The following is a 16,821-nucleotide window of genomic DNA, read 5'->3' on the forward strand; positions in this document are numbered from 1 at the left end:
TGGCGAACGCCCCCTGGCGGCCGGGACTGGGACAGGGGGACAGGGACACGGGGACACGGACACGGACACAGGGACACGGGACACGGACACGGGGACACGGGGACACGGGGACACGGGGACACGGACACAGGGACACGGACACGGGGACACGGGGACACGGACACGGGGACACCTCCACCCCCCTCTGGGACAGCCCCCCTGGGGAGCGATGGATGGACAGAGACACAGGGGTGGGCACGCGGATGGACGGACACAGGAGCCTGGGGCTGAGTTGATTTGCCCAAGCAGGAGTTTATTAGCCAGAGCCAGGGACCTTCTGGACACTGATGATGGCCTGGGGGGTCTGTGACGGTTCTTCCCGGGGGTCCGGAGCCCCCCAGCTCTCAAATCCCCCTTCCCAGGGTTTTCTCCGGGTGGGGGCAGGGGCCTAGAGCTGCCCCCAGAACACGGCAGGAGGAGGAAGCCAAGCTGGAATTGGGGTCCCTGCCCCATCCCAGGGGTCATTCCCCGGTCCCGGGGGTCATCCCCCCATCCCTCAGAGGGGTCCAGCTCCAAAGTGGGGGTGGCTCCTGGAGATCCCCCTGCTCCCTAATTCCCAGGGAATGCAAACAAAGTTTGTCCTGCTCTTCCTTTTGAGGTTCGAGGACAAAATTTCCCCTCTTGGGGCTTTCTTGGCTGCCTCTGGCTCGTCCCAGTCCAGCAGCAGCAGCACCCAGGATGTGTTGGAGCTGTGGGGACGCTCTCCGTGGCACCTCCTGGCTGGGATTTAGGGTGTCCAAGCCCATGGGCACTGTGGCGATTCAGGGGGAGCAGAACACGGCCCCCACAGCAGAGCCCTGAGTTCATCTCATGCGGCTTCCCCTTCCCAGCGTTCGAAGAAAGAAGGGATTTGAGGCAGCCCAGCCCCAAAACATCCACGGAGAGATCAACCAGCTCATGGGGAAGCGGGGAAGCTGCTCCTGGAAGGGGAAGAACCCGAGCAGCGATGCCAAAACCCAACCCCTGCTCGGGCCCAGTCCCCTCCTCGTCCTGCCACAACCATGGTGGCTTCTCCCTTTTTCCCGAGGCATGCAGGGCGGATTTTCCCCTTTCCCAGCCCGTCAAGAGATCTCGTTGCCGAACACCTCGAGCACCAGCGGCGTGAGCTGCATGCTGTGCTCGGGCTGGAAGGAGAGGCAGCGGTACTGCCGTGAGTGCTCCTCGTTGAGGCTGCGCAGGTCCGCGAGCTTCTGGATCATCTTGGCGTAGAGCAGGCGGCCGCCGGGCGCGGCGTGCCGGGCGCGGATGTAGCTCTGCAGCACCTCCGAGAGCCGCTCCTGCAGAGCCTCCACCCGCGCCGGCTCCCGCACGCCCGGCCGGTCTGGGGAAGAGACGGGACTGAGGGGATCCCCCTGCTTTTGTGGCTTTTTAGGGCTTGGGGTGATTCACTCCCTTTTCTCTCAATCCCTCCCTTTTGGTCCCTTTTTAGGGCCAGACGTGCTTGGCGGTTTTCCCTCCCTTTTGTGGGGTTTCAGGGCTCACGGTTTCTTCCCTCCCCTTCTGTGGGTTTTTAGGGTTCAGGGTGGGTTTGTCCCTACCTGGGGACAGGATACAGATGGCCATGAGCAGCACGTGCTCCTCCTCGTGCAGGTTCAGCTTCTTCAGCCCCACCTGGAATTTCACCAGCGGCTCCAGCAGGTCCATGCTGTGCCCAGCTGCGGAGAGAACAGAACCTTAGAAGGCTCTGGAAAAGGATCTTTTCCTCTGGGAGGGGATTTTTTCCTGTGGGAGAGGCTTTATTCCTCTGGAAGAAGATTTTTTTCGAGATACTGAGGTGGCACTGGAGACATTGAAGGACCACTTGTTGCCCCCAAGCCCCCCAAACTCGGGGCAGAACCCACTCCCTTTCCCAGCACAAAACCGGGCACAGAGGGAAGCCACAACAGTGGGAAAACCCACGGAATTTCTGGATTTGGGGCTGGGATTCCCTTACCTTGGGTGACATCGCTGACCCTGTACTTGAAGTCGTTGCTGCCGCAGGTCCAGGACATGTCCTCGAGGGTGAAGGACTGGTTGGAGCGCAGCATGATCACCTCGATGGCGCTGCACTTGAGCAGAATGATCTGGTCCTCGGCCGACAGGTCCCTGCAAGAGGAATTTCCCTCAGGAGGGGATCAGGATGCTCAGGGGACAGAGGGGATGTGGGATAGGGCCAGGAGGAGCTGCCATCCCCCCAGGGTGGTCACCAGGCCCTCAGCTGGGGCTCCCTCCCCAGAAACTCCCATTCCAGGTTTTTTTTCAGGTGGGTTTTTGCCCCAAATCTGGAGTGAACAGGGCCTGAGGCCCCTCATGAACCCCTCGACTGCTGCAGCAGCTCCAGGTGTTTCCCTGATGGAATTTGGGTGCATTTTACAAGGTTTTGGGAAAAGAGGAGAACCCCAGGAAAGGGGAAGAGACAGAAAATGGAGTTGGAAAGGGAACAGAACCAAGGGACACCGGGGAAGAGGAAACAGGGAAGGCTGTGAAGGGCAGGATGGGATTCCTGGGAGTGGGAAATGCTGGATTTGGGATCCAAGGCCTCACCTGAATCCCGGGATCATCTTGGCAAAGCCGATCACCTTCTGGATGCTGTAGCTGACCAGGTCAGCCAGGTGTGGGAGCATGGAGAGCTGCGAGAACTCCAGGTTCATGGAGGAGCTCTCGTCCTGCTCCTCCGACAGCACCAGGCTGGAAAACGGCGGCGGCTCCACGGAATCTGTGCAGAGGGAAATGCTCTGAGGGGACCCCAGGGGGGGTTGCACCTGGATGAGCCCCCACAGGGAGTAAAAAAAAAAAGGTCTGGAATGGCAAATTCGGGTGACACTGCTGCAATTCTGTCCCTGTCTCCTCTGGAGGGGTAAGAGAAGGGAACTGGGAAGGTTTTGAGGCCCTGTTTTCCAATGGGATCCAGGGCCAGTTTGGGATTCAGGCCTGGGAATGGGGGATGGAGAGGAGGAGGAGGAGAAAAAGGGCTCTGGTGGTGGGGTTAATCTGGGCTCTGGCACAGGCAGACCCTTCCCCAGCCCCGGAATTTGGGGTTTGGGGTGGTTTGAGGCGTCACCTCCAGCCCAAACTGAGCCCTGGGGTCCCTCCCCATGCTCCCAATCCTGTTTTAGGGCTGGGAGGAGCCGGGGCACACCTGGGAATGTGCTGAAGGCCTCAGAGCTGAAGAGATCCGAGGAATCCTCGGACGACAGGTCCTGGGTGAGGAGGGACGAGGATTTTGTGGCCCCTCTGCTGCTGGGGTGGCTCCTCACGGGGGGCTGGAGAAGACAGAGAAAACTCCCTGAGGAGCCTGGCTGGCAGAGGGATTTGGGGGTTTTGCAGGGGGAATTTGAGGGATAAAAGGGATTTTTTGGGGTTGTACCCGGAATTTGGTGAAGTCAGCATAGGTGGGGTCATAGGTTTTGCGATGGGCCTCGAGCAGGACATCGATGACTTTTTGCTGCTCCTCCGAGAGTTTGGGTTTGAGGCTTTCCCTGAGCGCTTCCTCCTCCTTCCTCTTCAGGATCATCTCCCGCTTCCTCTGCACCTCCTCGTCCGTCAGGATGACTGGGAAAAGGAAAAGGAGGGGAATTAGGGATTGAAATGACCCCTGGATGCCACGTCCAGCGCCTGAAAAATCGCTTTTTCTACCTGGAAAATCAATTTTTCCACCTGCAACCCCTTGGCCCCGGTTTCCTGCTGTGCCCAGGAGGGTTCTGGTGCTTTTAGGGAAGGATTTGGGGGCACCAAGGCCATGCCAGCCATGCCCCGTGCCTGCTCTGCTCCCTCCCTGTTTGCTCTGTGCTCCCAAATCCCAATTCGGAAACCCTTAGGGCCGCTGGGTTCACCCAGCTCCAGCTCCTCGCGGCTCCCAGCTGCCACCCAGGGGTGTCCAGCACTGCTTCAGGGCAATTTTAATCTGATTTTTAAGGTCAAGGCACAGCTGAGCCTCCCCCGCCCTCAGGGTTGGGGATTTATGACTTTTATTGGGGTGGCGGCGCTCGGCAGCGGCCAAAGGTTGGGCTCCACGCAAGGCTGGGCCTGTTTATTTAGGGAAAAGGAGCAGCCAGGGGCAATTTGGGCTCAAATCTTCACTTTTTTTATCAAGAACTCCAAGCCCTAAGTAGCCTTAGAGGGGCTGGAAGAGAAGAAAAAGCTATTTTTTGCAACCAGGGAGCTGCACAAATCTCTGGGGATCACAATTCCCGAGAGCGCCAGGTGGGACAGATCCCCCCAAAAGCAGGAATTCCCTTCCTCAGCCTTTTCTCCAGGGATTGGAGACCCTCCCCCCCCCCCCCCCCCAAGGGTTGCTTTTAAATTCCTTGGGTGCAGAGAGTGGATTCTGGGAGAGTCAAGGTGGAATTTAGGGCGAGAGGTCAGCGGGAGGAGCTCAAGGTGAGGAACCCTCGGCCTCCCCTGCTCCTTTGGCCAAGGGCGATTTTCCATTTTCCATTCTCCATTTTCCAGCCTTGCACAATCTCAGAGGGGCCTGGGAGAGCTCAGAAGGTCTGGTTGGGGCTGAAAACTCACTCCCACCTCCCCCATTGGCAGCTCTGTGGCTGCCAGAGCCCAAATTAACCCCGGCAGGAGGGTCTGCCCTGCTCATCTTCCTCCTCTTCATGCCCATCCCACACTCCCAGACCTGAATCCCAAACTGGCCCTGGATCCCAACACCTTGTGGAAAACAGGGCCTCAAAACCTCCCAGATTCCCTTTTTCCACCTAAAAATAACCCCAACCCCTGGTTCTCCCCCCTTTTTCCAGTGGCAAAGTCCATTTTTAGCTATTTTTAGCCTCTCTGGGTCAGTTTTGGTTAATCCAGGCAGGAGTTGCTAACGGGGCTGTTTACATGTTAACTCCTGTGGGGAAAACATGGAGAAAACTCCCTGGAATTGCTGCCCAGGAACTTTCCAGCCTTTCCTGGGTAATTAATTGGCTGCTGGTGCAAATTAAAGCATTTCCCTCATTAGGGGCTCCCCAAAAAACAGGGACAGCCCCCAAAATCTGGGGACAGCCAGTGTGGGGTGTGGCCTTTGCTGCCCTCACCAAGCTGCCAATCCCAAAGAATAAAATCCAGGGATTTCCATCAGGACTGTTGAAAATTTGAGCATTTTTTTCCCACAAATACCTCCAAATTTTGATTTTATGGAAGCCCCGGGGTGACATCAGGCTCTGTTTGCTCCCTGTGCAGCACATCAGGGAAAGGGCCTTGCTTCCACATCCCAAGTTTCCAGCTCCATGGACACCCTGGCCACAATCTCCCAGCAGAAAATGTTTGGTTGGAGCTCTCCAGGAGGCCTTGCACACCTCAAACAAATTTATTTTTAAAAGCCACTTATCTCTAAATACACCTGGAGAAAACAAACATTTGGGCCACATTTGTGTGTTTGGACTGGGTTTAAAAACTGCTTTAATTCCCTCTGCTGTTGACTTAAGTCCCAGCTTTATCCCACAGGGAAAAAAGGCTCGGAAAAAAAAAATCCCAGAGGGAGAGGAGGAAAACCCAACCCGGCTCCATGGGGATGGGGAAGCTCCTCCAGCTCTCCCTGTAGTGCATGGAAAATACTGGAAAAGAGGATTTTCAGAGCTGCTGGGAGCCATGGAGCTGATTTTCACAAAAAACCCAGGAAAAGCCATGAGAAAACAACTCCAGAGTGGGAAGGAATCATTAAACCAGCTCCTCTCAATCATTACCCACTGCTTCCCCTGCCCTTTGCATCCCCCTGGGATGTTCCAAATCCCAGCCCTGGCACCAGGCACACGGAAAAGGGACCAGACATGGCCCCTGGAGCATTCCCAGGGGTCATTCCCGGGAGCTGGACACTCACATTCCTTCATCATTCCGATGTCCACGCAGCGCTTGAGCCGGCAGGCCTGGCAGTGCCGCCGGTTGTCCTTGGTGATGTGGCAGTCCCCGCTGAAGGGACAGGTGAACATGGCCTTCCTCTTCATGCTCCTCCTGGAAAAAAGCAGGAAAAGGGAAAAAAAACCACCTTTTTGGGCTGAATTCCCACCGGTTTGGCTGACACTGCAAACATCAGTTGAGTTGGGAGCTGCAGGCAATGCTGAAAAAAGGAAATTTCCCACAGGGAAACATCCAAGGGGTTCAGCCACGGGTTAATCCTAAAATGATTTGGGGGAAAATGACCTTAAACCCAGCTTGATCCCCTTCCACTAAACCAGGCTGCTCTAAGCCCAGCCCAGCCTGCTGGGTTTAAGCAGATTTCTGGGTCTAAACCAAAAGGGTTTAGGGTTAGGGACTTTTAAGGCCAGGAGGGTGGAAGGATGGAAGGGTTGCAGAGAAACCCCCCTGGCAGCAAATAAACCCGAGCTGGGGCCGTGTGGTTTAAACTGAGCTGCCCTAAGCCCGGCTTTGCTGGCAGAACTGGCCTGAGCACATTTTGGGTGTGCAGGGAGAGGAATTCTCGCTGCAGGACATGAGAGGAAGGAGCCCGAAATGACAGCCCTGAGCTGCAGCGAAACCGCAGCCGGAACGGGAACGCCGAGCCTCGGGACAAAGGGGCAGAGCTGGCCAAGGGTAAAGGGTCAGAGCCAGACTCTTCCGAAGGAAAAGGGTCTGAGCCAGAATCTTTCCAGGACAGAGGGTCTGAGCCAGAATATTCCAAGGCTAAAGGGGTTGGATGGGATTTTGGGAAGGAATTCCTCCCTGTGAGGCCCTGGAATGGAATTCCCAGGGAAGCTGTGGCTAAAAATATGGGTAAAAAAAATCTCCAATATGGATAAAAATCCCCAATATTTCCTTAAGGCTGCAGCCCCAGGAATCAAAAGCTGGTTTTAGGAATGGAGATCTCAACAAAGCAGCTTCACTCTGCCCTTACTTGCCAGGAATTTGGGATTTTTGGGAATTCATCCTGGAAAAATGGATGGCAGGGTCCTGTTTTCCCCCATTCCTCCAAAACCTTTGGAATTTTGCTGTCCCCAATGGGGACAAACAATCCCAGCACTCGGAATTCAGCCATGGGCACCCCAAAATTCACAATTTTGCTGCACAAAAAGCTCCTTGTTTCCCCAAAAAACCCAGGGAAAGGCTGGGAATGTGCAAACAACAGGACCTTGGAGTAGGGAAAAACACTCCGGGGGCTCAGGGCAGGCCAAAATTCCAGGTTGGGAATGAAAATTGCAGCTTGGGTGGCTCCAGAGGCTCCCAGGGTGACACTGGAGCCGGGCTTGGCTGGAATTTCGTGGAAACCTTCCCAAGCCGCCCATTCCCAGGAGGATTTGGGATCCCAGGGGCTAAAAATAGTGGATTCCAGGCCTCATTCCTGGCCTGGAACGCGGGAATTGGGTTGGGAGGGCTCCAGGGGAAAGTGGGAATGGGGCAGGATTCCCAAGGGACAGAATTGCCAGGGGGAGTCAGCAGAATTCCCTGGAAACACCGGATTTTGGGAAGAGCCGCTCCAGGGGATACCCTGCCCATCCACATCCCCCAATCCCAGAGTTTTTGAGGAGATTTTAGGACTTTTTGGCTCGGGAAAAATCCCAATTTGTGACGCCAGAGGAGTTTTCCCACACTCCCCCCTTTTCCTGGAGCTCTGCAAGGCTCCCAGCTCCATGAAAAACCCTGGAAAAACAGGGAAAAACCCATCCCAAGGTTCCAAAACCACCAAAAAACCGAACATCCCCCCCCCCCCCCCCCCTTAAACCCTGGGAACGCAGAACCGCCTGGAATTCCAGGCCTCTTCCGGGATCCCATTGGATTCCCATTGGGAATCCCAAGTTTTTTCTGGGATGGGGACATTCCCGAGGATCCAGGCCCACCTGAAGAAGCCCTTGCAGCCCTCGCAGGTCATGGCGTTGAAGTGGAAGCCGGTGGCTCTGTCCCCGCAGACCCCGCAGATCCTGGGAATGTTCCGCTCGGAATCTCCGGCGGGATCGGGCAGGGAGGTGCTGGAAGTGCCCGGATCCATGGCTGGGAGGGGGAAAAAGCTGGGATTTGTCACAAAAATTCGGGATTTTTCTTTTAATTCCCCCTGATTTGGGGCAAAAACAGGTGTTTATTCCTAAAATTATTTCTAAAATTTAGGATTTTTCCTTGGATTCCCACTGATTTGGGCAAGGAATTTTTATTCCCATTGGCTCTGGGCGTTAAAACCTCCCAAAAAAAATCCAATTTTTGGGTTTCTGGAATGCCGGGAGAGCTCTGGGAGAGGCTCAATTAACGCCTCACTAATGAGGCAAAACAACCCCGAGGCTCCTTAAAAATTCCCGGTGCCTCTGGCAAGGAATTTGCCTTTTTTCCATTCCAAACCCACCCGTTCCCAAATTCCAGCAGCAGCAAGCGCTGGAATCCTTTAAATCCATTCAAATCCCATTAAATCCCAATTAAATAATATCCTCTGCTTTGGGACTGTTTTCCAGGGATTCCTGAGGGGGATTTTGAGAGGGAGTTTTGGGATTCCTGAGGGAGATTTTGGGTCAAGAGCCAGATTTTGGGGCTTTCCCTGGAATTCCCTGGGACAGCATTCCCAGCTCTCCTCTCCCACCATTCCCAACCAAAGCCTGGGTTTTCACCTTCATTCCTTTAATTCCTTCAGAATTTTGCTTTCATTTGGATTTTCCCAGCTGGGCCTTGGGGGCGGGGCTGGGCTGAAAGATCCCTGGGGATCCCTGCCCGTATTTTGTGAAGGTCCCATGGAATCCTCTCCCAAAAGCGATCCCAAACAAAGAACTCCCGAAATCCCACAGGAGCTGCTCCATTGGGACGTTCCAGGTAAACAAAATCCCAAGGAAAACCGGGACAGGGAAGGGGTGAAAGTTTCCCAACGGAATCGGAGCAAAGAGCAGGGGCAGATGCAACGCCCCGGGAATTCCAGCTGGGAAAAACGAGCCTGGCAACTCCGGAGCTCCTGGCCCTGACATGGGAAGGAACTCTGGGATGAGGAATTTGGGATCCATAGATCCCAGTTTTCTCTGTATCCCATAAAAAATTGGGAATATTCCACTTCCACAGGTTCCCCCTGGAGCTGGCACTTCTGGTCCCATAAAAATGTGGGAATATTCCAGGTTAAACCCTTGGAGTGACATTCCCTGTGTCCCAAATGCATCCCACTGCTCCTTTTAAGTGGGAAAATCAAGGGAAGGCCGTCAGGGAGAAGCTGCTCCTGCTTGTGGCAAATTCCAAAACTCCTCCAGAGCTTCTCCCTGGATTTCGAAATATTCCCAAACAGGTTCTGGCTCTGTCACCCTCCGGAGAGGGAAAACCACCCTGGTAAAATGCAATTCCCAGGAATTTTCATCCGGGATTCATTTTTTTTATAATTTCCAGCCTCCCTTGGGCTTTTTTTTCTGCTCCAGAGGGAGGGAAAATTCCAGCAAAATTACAGCAAAATGCTCCTGAAATCTGCCCTGAAAACAGGGAGCTGGGGAGAGGAGCTGGAATTTGGGGAATTCCAGCCTTAATTCCCTGGATTGGAGCAAAGATTGTCTGATCTTCCTGGTACAGGAACCCTGGGAATGGCCAGGGGAAGTTTAGGGTGGATATTAGGGAAAAGTCATCATCCAGAGGGTGGTCAAGCACTGGAAAAATCTTCCCAGGGAATGGGCACGGCCCTGAGGCTGCCAGAGCCCAAGGAATTTTTGGAAAATGCTCTTGGATATTTGGGATTTTTGCGTCCAGTGCAGGGCCAGGAGTGGGACTGGATGATCCCAACTTGGAATTTTCCAGGATTCCAGCTCCTTCCTGCAAAGGAGAGTCAGGAATCCGCGGCCTTGGGATCCCACGTGGGATCGGGCCCTGCCCCACAGGAAACTCATTTCCCAACTTTCCCAGTGGGTAAAGGCCAATACCCAACCCCATTCCCAGCAGGAGAAACCCCATGGATTTGGCTGAGGGGGATTTTTGGTGTGGGATGTCCAAAATCCACCCAAAATCCACCTCAAACCCTCTCTTTCCAGAGGCCCAACAACTCCTAAATCACCGAAATCCCTGCACCTGCTCCACTTCCAACTTTTCCAGCTGCTTCAATTGCTAATTAATGGATTATTTAATCCGTGAAGGTGGGGAAATATCCACGTGGAGAAAGGAGCAGGGGGAAGAGGGAGAAGGGGACAAGGACGAGGACGAGCTGGATCCCAAATCCTGGCTTTTCCCACCTGTCTGGACAAGCCAGGAAGAAAATTCCAACTGATCCCAGCACGTGACAGGGCCAGGCCCTGCCCTGCTCCTTCCCTGGCAATTTTTCTGCTGCTGGAGTTGCTCAGAAATTGAGAGGGAATTCCGCTTTTCCCCTTCCTGAGAGGAGCTGCAGCATTCCCAGTCCAGCTGGAGTGGGAATTGCTCTTCCCAGCTGTTCCTGGGCTGCAAAAAGACCCAAAAATACATTTTTTGTGCTGGAAAAGAACCCTAAAATGACATTTTTTTTGTACTGTGAGCAAAGCCCTGCCCTGGGCCTGCTCCCCCTCCTTCAAGGATCTCAAATCCCCCTTGGATTTGGGAATCAGATCCCACCTCAGCCTTTTCCCTGCCAGCTTTGGACATAGCCATTCCCAGACATTTTGTCCCCAACTCCCCTGGTTGGAATTGTCACCCCTGGGAGCAGCAGGAAGAGTTTCTGGGAGTGGGAATTTCTCACTAATGAAACAGCCCCAAAATCCCAATTTTTGGGTAGGGCAGGGGCCACCCTGGGCAGCAGCAGGACACAAATCCAGGTTTTTCCCATGGAATTCTTGGAGTGTCCCAGCCCCTCAGGAAGGGATTGTGGAGCTCAGGACTCCTCCAGACACAGGAATTGCACCACAAGGCCAGGAGAAAGTGGGAGGGAAAAGCAAAATTCCAGGAAAACTGTGCTGGGAAGGGCTCTCCGTATGGAAAAATTCCCAAAGCAGAAGTGGAAGGGCAGCACCAGCCCTGTGCTGTGGAATAAAATCTCTTTTTGTGCTGGAAACAGCCCCAAAAGAGCCCTGAGAAGGTGTGGAGGGACACAAGTGGTTCCCAGCTGTGGCAATTCCCAGGAAATCTGGGATTTGCTGTCCCCTCCCAGGTGAGCCAGGGGACACATCCTGGTCTTACAATAGAGCTGGGCCTTGTCAGACTCTGGAGCAGGGGATTTATGGAGCTGGGAGGGATTTTTTTGGGAGGAGGGGTCGTTTTTAGGGAGCTCTCTGGGGCAGCAGGGACAGGAGACCCCAAATTCCTCTCCCTCCCCTGGGATATGCCTGGAGGAAAAGGGAATTCTCACTGCAGGTTCTCCTCCTTACAGCTGGGAGCCTTTAGAGACCCCAAAATCCTGTCTTTTCCCTGGATAAAGGTGGAACCAGGATGTGCCTGGACGCCCAGATTCCTCTCCCTTCCCTGGGGTGTGCCTGAGGGAAAAGGGAATTTTCACTTCAGGAGACCCCTAAATCTCTGTCCGTTCCCTGTACCTGGGATATGCCAGGTGAAAAAGGGAATTCTCATTCCCCAGAGCCTCATCTTGCCCAAGGAAAGAGGAGGAGGAGTGGGAATGATGAAGCAGCCGGAGCTGTTGCAGCCTGGAATTGGGAAATTGGAGCAGCAGCCACGCCTGGGGCATGGAGAAGGTGGGAAAATCCTCAGGAAACGGCTCAGACTTTTCCAGAGAAAAATCAGGAAGGCCTCACGTGCCAAAAATCTCCTTTTCCATCCCACTTGCCTCCAGCAAAACTCTCTGGGAGTTACAAAAACGCTCAGGAATCGCTCCAGGGAAGGAGAATCCCTCCCCAGCGTTGCTGTACCCCTGCCCAGGAGAACCTGGAGCAGCTCCCTGGGATTCCCGGGAATGAGGAAACGCCTTTGGATGCCCGGATAAAGATTCCAGGTATTGTTTTCCACCCTTTTCCCATTTATTAGCGGCAGAAAAGGGCGAGGGTTGAGCTGATAAGAGCCGAGATAAGAGAAATGGGCCCGAGGAGGAGCTGAATCAGCAGCGGCTGGAGATGAAGTGGCACCGGGGGTGGCAGCGGGGACATCCGGGCAGTGCCACCCCAGGCCCTGGCAGGAGGAGGAGGAGGAAGCGCCGTCCCCATCAGCTCCCTCCGTTTCGGAGCCTCGGAGAGTCCCGGACCTTCCTCGGCCTTTCCCGGGATTTTTGTTCCATTCTCACCTCGGTTCAACCGTAATTTCCCTGGATTTTTGCTGCCCTGGTTTCCCTGGATTTTTGCTCCCCTCACTTTCCCCATCATCTCCCTGATTTATTTTTATTTTTAATTTCCAGAACCGTTCCCCTTCCCATTTCTCTCCTTTTTAGGTTCCTATTTCCATCCCAGCCCACCTTGAACTGGGATTTTCCCTCTCCCAATCCCTGACAATTCCAGAATTTCCCCTCCGAGAGCTTGGGCCAGGCTGGCTCTGCTTTGGCTCGGCCACAGGAGGTTAAAAATTATTCCTGGAGCAGGGTTAGCCATTAAATGGGGGAAAAAAACCCCCTGGATTTTCTATTTATTCCATTTATTTCTCCCTAAACACAGCAGGATTCAGGGAAACAACCCCCAACAACGACCCCAGGGGTATTTCTAGCTCGGGAAAATTCTGATTTTGGGGATTTTTGTTATTGCTGGGACATCTCAGCCCTGATCTGGTCACGCCCTGGAGATCTGGGGCAGACATCTCCCATCATCATCATCGTTGTCATATCCCAGACTTTCCTTGCTCCGGGATTCCAGAGAGAACCCAACCTCACCCTGGCATTTTCCCCCCTTTATTTCACCCCATTTCCACCAGATCCAGCCCGATCCCGGGGCTTTTCAAAGTTTATTTAACTTCATTTATGCCATTTTTGGTCCCCTTGGTTTCAATCTTCAGTTCCCTGGATTTCTGATGCCCTCGCAAATTGGTTTAACCCCAATTCCCCTTGATTTTGGCTCCCCTCAGTTCCCTGGAGTTTTGCTCCATTCACACCTTGGTTTAATCTTAATTTCCCTCGATTTTTCTCCCCTCACCCCTGGGTTTAATCTTAATTTCCCTGGATTTTTCTCCCCTCACTCCGGGTTTAATCTTAATTTCCGTGGATTTTTGCTGCCCTCACCCCTGGGTTTAACCCAAACTTGCCCGGATTTAATCCCAGTTCCCAGGATTTTCGCTCCCCCCGCGTGTCCCGCCGCGGCCGCGGCTCCTTCCCCGAGCCGGAGGAAGATGAGTCACGGGCTGCTCCGGGGGAGGAGGAGACGCCGCAAAAACGTCGCTTCTCCCGAAAACCTCTTTCCGAGAAAAAAAAAACCCCCAACTTTTCTCAAAGCTCCAGCCTTGAAAACGAGAGGAAGGAGCGGCTCTGCCGGCCCCAAACCACCCCAAAAACGTTTAGAGTGCCCAGGGGAGGATCCCCCAATTGCGCTGCAGAAAATCCCCCCGTACCTTTATTTTCCTGCTCCTGGCACGGCTCGGGATCGCTCCAAAATATAGGAAGGCGCTGGGGAATTAAAAAGGAGGGGGATTAATGCCGTGCCGGGGGCTCAGCCCCCGAAAAACCCGATTTGGGACCTTGAACGTGGGTTTGAATCGGACGCTGAATCAAGAGAGCAGACAGAAACCCTAAAATCACCTTACAGGAAACCCTACAATCACATCAATACCCCCAACAGCACCCAGGAACCCCAAAATAACATTGCAAGAGAGCCTAAAATCTCATGAACACCCCCACAGCCCCCAGAAATTCCCCGGTTTCGAAGTCCCCCCCAGAAAGGGGGAACCCCAGAGAGCGGGGAGGGACAGCGGTGCCTTTCCGGGATGTGGGGACGCCCCGGAGCACCCCAACACTCCGGGGTGAACTCAAATTTCTGGGGTAGTCAGGGCTGAGACTGGGTAGTCCATGACCACCCCAAAACCAGGAGCCGCCCCCAGAGAGGCTGAGAGGGACCGGGATACCCCCAACCCTAAGGGGGATCCTAATTTTCGCAGGGAAAGCCCCGAGAGCCTCCAGCTGAGGGGGAACACGGGGGTGAGGGGGTCTCACCGGGGACCCCCAAGCGCTCCCAGGGCACCGGGGGGCTCAAACTCACACGGGAAACCCAAACCAGAATGGGAACCCCGCGAGCCCAAACCAGGAAGCACCGGGAGCACCGGGGAGCCTCCACGCCCTCCTCCCCGTGTTCCTCCTGCCGGCGGGGACATCCTGGGAGGTCCCCGTGCCCGCGTCCCTTCACCCCCACGGTACCCCACGGCCCCCGCACCCCCCGGTGCCCACGGGAACGGCCGATCCCCGGTTCGCCGCAGCGGGCACCCCCCGCATCCCGAGGAGCGCCAGAGCCCCGGCGAGCACTAAGAGGGTGTTGACCTGGTCCCGCTGTCCCCAGCCCGGTGTTCCGGTACCCGCCACGTCCCGGTACCTGCGCTCCAACCCCGCCGCCCCCACCCCGGCCGCTGCCGCCTTTTGACGGGAACCGGCGGCCCGGCCCCGCCCCCTCCGCGCAGACCACGCCCCCCGCAGGCTCCGCCCCGCCAATGCCAGCGCGGCACCGCCTCGGCACCGCCCACCCGCGCCAAATAAGGGCAGCTGTGGGCGTGGTCACGCCTGCCGGGGTGTGCCGGAAAAATCGCACGTGGCTCCCCCCGGTAGCCCGGGGGCTCCCCGGAGGGTCTGCGGCCCTCCCGGTGCCCCCCGGACCTCCCGGTGCCCACCCGGTGCCCCCCGGACCTCCGCTGCCCGCCCGGTGCCCTCCGGACCTCCGCTGCCCACCCGGTGCCCCCCGGACCTCCGCTGCCCACGCGGTTCCCGCGGCCCTCCTGGTGCTCACCGGACCTCCCGGTGCCCACCCGGTGCCCCCCGGATCTCCGCTGCCCGCCTGGTTCCCGCTGTCCTCCCGGTGCCCCCCGGACCTCCGCTGCCCGCCTGGTTCCCGCTGCCCGCCCGGTGCCCACGGGACCTCCACTGCCCGCCCGGTGCCCCCCGGACCTCCGCTGCCCGCCCGGTGCCCACCGGACCTCCCGGTGCCCCCCAGACCTCCGCTACCCACCCGGTTCCCGCTGCCCTCCCGGTGCCCCCCGGACCTCCGCTGCCCGCCCGGTTCCCGCTGCCCGCCCGGTGCCCACCGGTTCTCTGCTGCCCGCACGGCCTTCGCTGCCCACCCTCTCTTTGCCTGTCCCTCGATCCCGCTGCCCGGTCGGGAGCACCCAGGTGGGCAGGGGACTCTCGGGGTGCCAGAGCCCAGCGCTTCGGGGGCTGCCGCCCCTCCAGAAAGCCCAGTGGGTTCGGGCAGCCGATCCAGCTCCCAGTGAGTGCCCAGTGCTGTACTGGGACAGGAAAAACGCCACCAGCGCCAGAGTGCCACCCCCAGCACTCCCGGCTCTTTGCAAACTACAGCTGCTCCCGTTGTCCCCACAGAGCCCCGGCCTCCACATCAGCAGCCTGAACCGAGCCCGGGGAAGCGCAGGACACCTGGATTTGGCTGCTCCTAAAGCATTTGATGGTGTTTGGGACAAAGCAAGAACCGACCCTGACCACCCAAAATCCCATTATTGGGGTCTTGGAATGTGGGGATTTCGGCAGAGCCAGCTCAGCCCAGTCTGGGCACGCTGCACCCCAGTCTAAAAAAAATCGGCATATTCGGCAATTTTCCACTTTCCAAATTTCCATCCGCATCCTCCTCTCGCCCTCCCCCCCCCCCCCCGCCTCCGGGATGCAACACCGAACAGAGCAGCGAGAAAGGCTCCCAGAAAACCGCTCCTGCTGCTCCCAGGGTTTATTGGATGTCCCCTAAACCCAAAATCCCGAGAACAAACGAGCCCGCGGTGCAGAGGAGCCCCCGCAGCCGCGGGCACCGGGTTCAGCCGCCGCGATTTGCGTGGGGAAAACGCTTCGAAATCGCCTTTAAATTGATTTAATGAGACTGATGAGGGGAAAACAACGTCTGGGAAGAAATGGGAGCTCATCAGAGGCAATTTCGTGGCGCGGAAGGATTTCGGGAGGGTGCGGAGTGGTGGAAGCTGCTCATCCCCATCCCGGCGTTTCTGGGATCGCAGCTCTTTCCATGCCCAAAAAATGTCCCAAAACCTCCCGAGGCTTTTCCCCACTGACCCGGCCGCGCCCAGAGCAGCGTGACACCTTTTCCATAGGAATTTGCCGCCATTCCCACCTCTTTCCCACCGGGAATTTGTGCCCCCCGAGCTCTGGGGAAAGTTTGTGGCCGATGAAGGCTTGAATTCCCTCCCTTTCTCCCGATTTCCTGCTGCTCTTCCACCCTCAATCCAAAGGGCTTTGGGGTCAAATCCCGGCTCTGTTCCGCATCCCTGGGACAGCCGGGGATGTGCAGGGATTCGGGAGGATTTAATTCCTGCATGGAAATTCCAAGAGCTGTGACCCGGAGCCGCAGCTTTTGTGCTGCTCCAGCCTGGAAAAAGGGATCGGCGGGGCTGGGAGAGGAGGATGAGGGCTCGGGGATGTGGAGCGGCAGGAATTGGGAATTACGAGACCTCCCCAGATCGTCGTGGAATGGTTTGGGGTGGGAAGGGACCTTAAGGATCGTCATTGCCACCCCTGGAATTGTCCCTGGACGGGGCTTGGAGCCAGCCGGGAGAGCGGCAGGTGTGGGATAAACGGGGCTGGATGAGCTCGGAAGTCCCTCCCAAAAAGTCCCGCGATTCCATGATCCCGTTCCAGGGCTCAGAAATCCCTGAGGGACGCACGGAAAAGCGGGGAAAAAAGTCCAAATCCGATATATTTCGTGTGTAGCAATGATCTCTCATCCCGGAGCCCCTCCCAGGACGGATTCGGACTCGCCCCATCCCAGGGGAGCGGAGATTTCCCGAGAAGTGCTTTCACAATCCCACCTGGCGGCTGCAAAAGGGGCTTTTCCCCCCTTTCCGCCCATTCCCCCTGGATTTGGGGGCAGAAAAAACTGGGGGAAAAAA

General features: G+C 56.3%; 1 protein-coding gene across 3 annotated transcripts; it reads right to left on the minus strand.

Annotated features, from left to right (window-relative positions):
- Nucleotides 1-271: 271 nt before the first annotated feature.
- On the minus strand, nt 272-14,320 carry VDR (vitamin D receptor). Of its 3 annotated transcripts, XM_068997730.1 has the most exons (11): nt 14,249-14,310; nt 13,330-13,384; nt 10,116-10,320; nt 7,782-7,932; nt 5,831-5,961; nt 3,386-3,570; nt 3,158-3,281; nt 2,563-2,734; nt 1,973-2,124; nt 1,578-1,694; nt 272-1,360 (listed from the first exon to the last, which is right to left on the minus strand). In XM_068997730.1, exons 4-11 carry the CDS (start codon nt 7,928-7,930, stop codon nt 1,101-1,103), a joined length of 1,290 nt encoding a protein of 429 aa, XP_068853831.1. In that variant the 5' UTR covers nt 7,931-7,932; nt 10,116-10,320; nt 13,330-13,384; nt 14,249-14,310; the 3' UTR covers nt 272-1,100. The 3 variants fall into 3 exon arrangements, with proteins under 3 accessions (XP_068853831.1, XP_068853832.1, XP_068853830.1); XM_068997731.1 differs by lacking the exon at nt 10,116-10,320 and having other exon boundaries at nt 14,301-14,320; XM_068997729.1 differs by lacking the exon at nt 10,116-10,320.
- Nucleotides 14,321-16,821: the final 2,501 nt, after the last annotated feature.

Source organism: Aphelocoma coerulescens, chromosome 29 (assembly GCF_041296385.1).
Source record: "Aphelocoma coerulescens isolate FSJ_1873_10779 chromosome 29, UR_Acoe_1.0, whole genome shotgun sequence".
In the NCBI taxonomy this organism is placed as follows: Eukaryota; Metazoa; Chordata; class Aves; order Passeriformes; family Corvidae; genus Aphelocoma; species Aphelocoma coerulescens.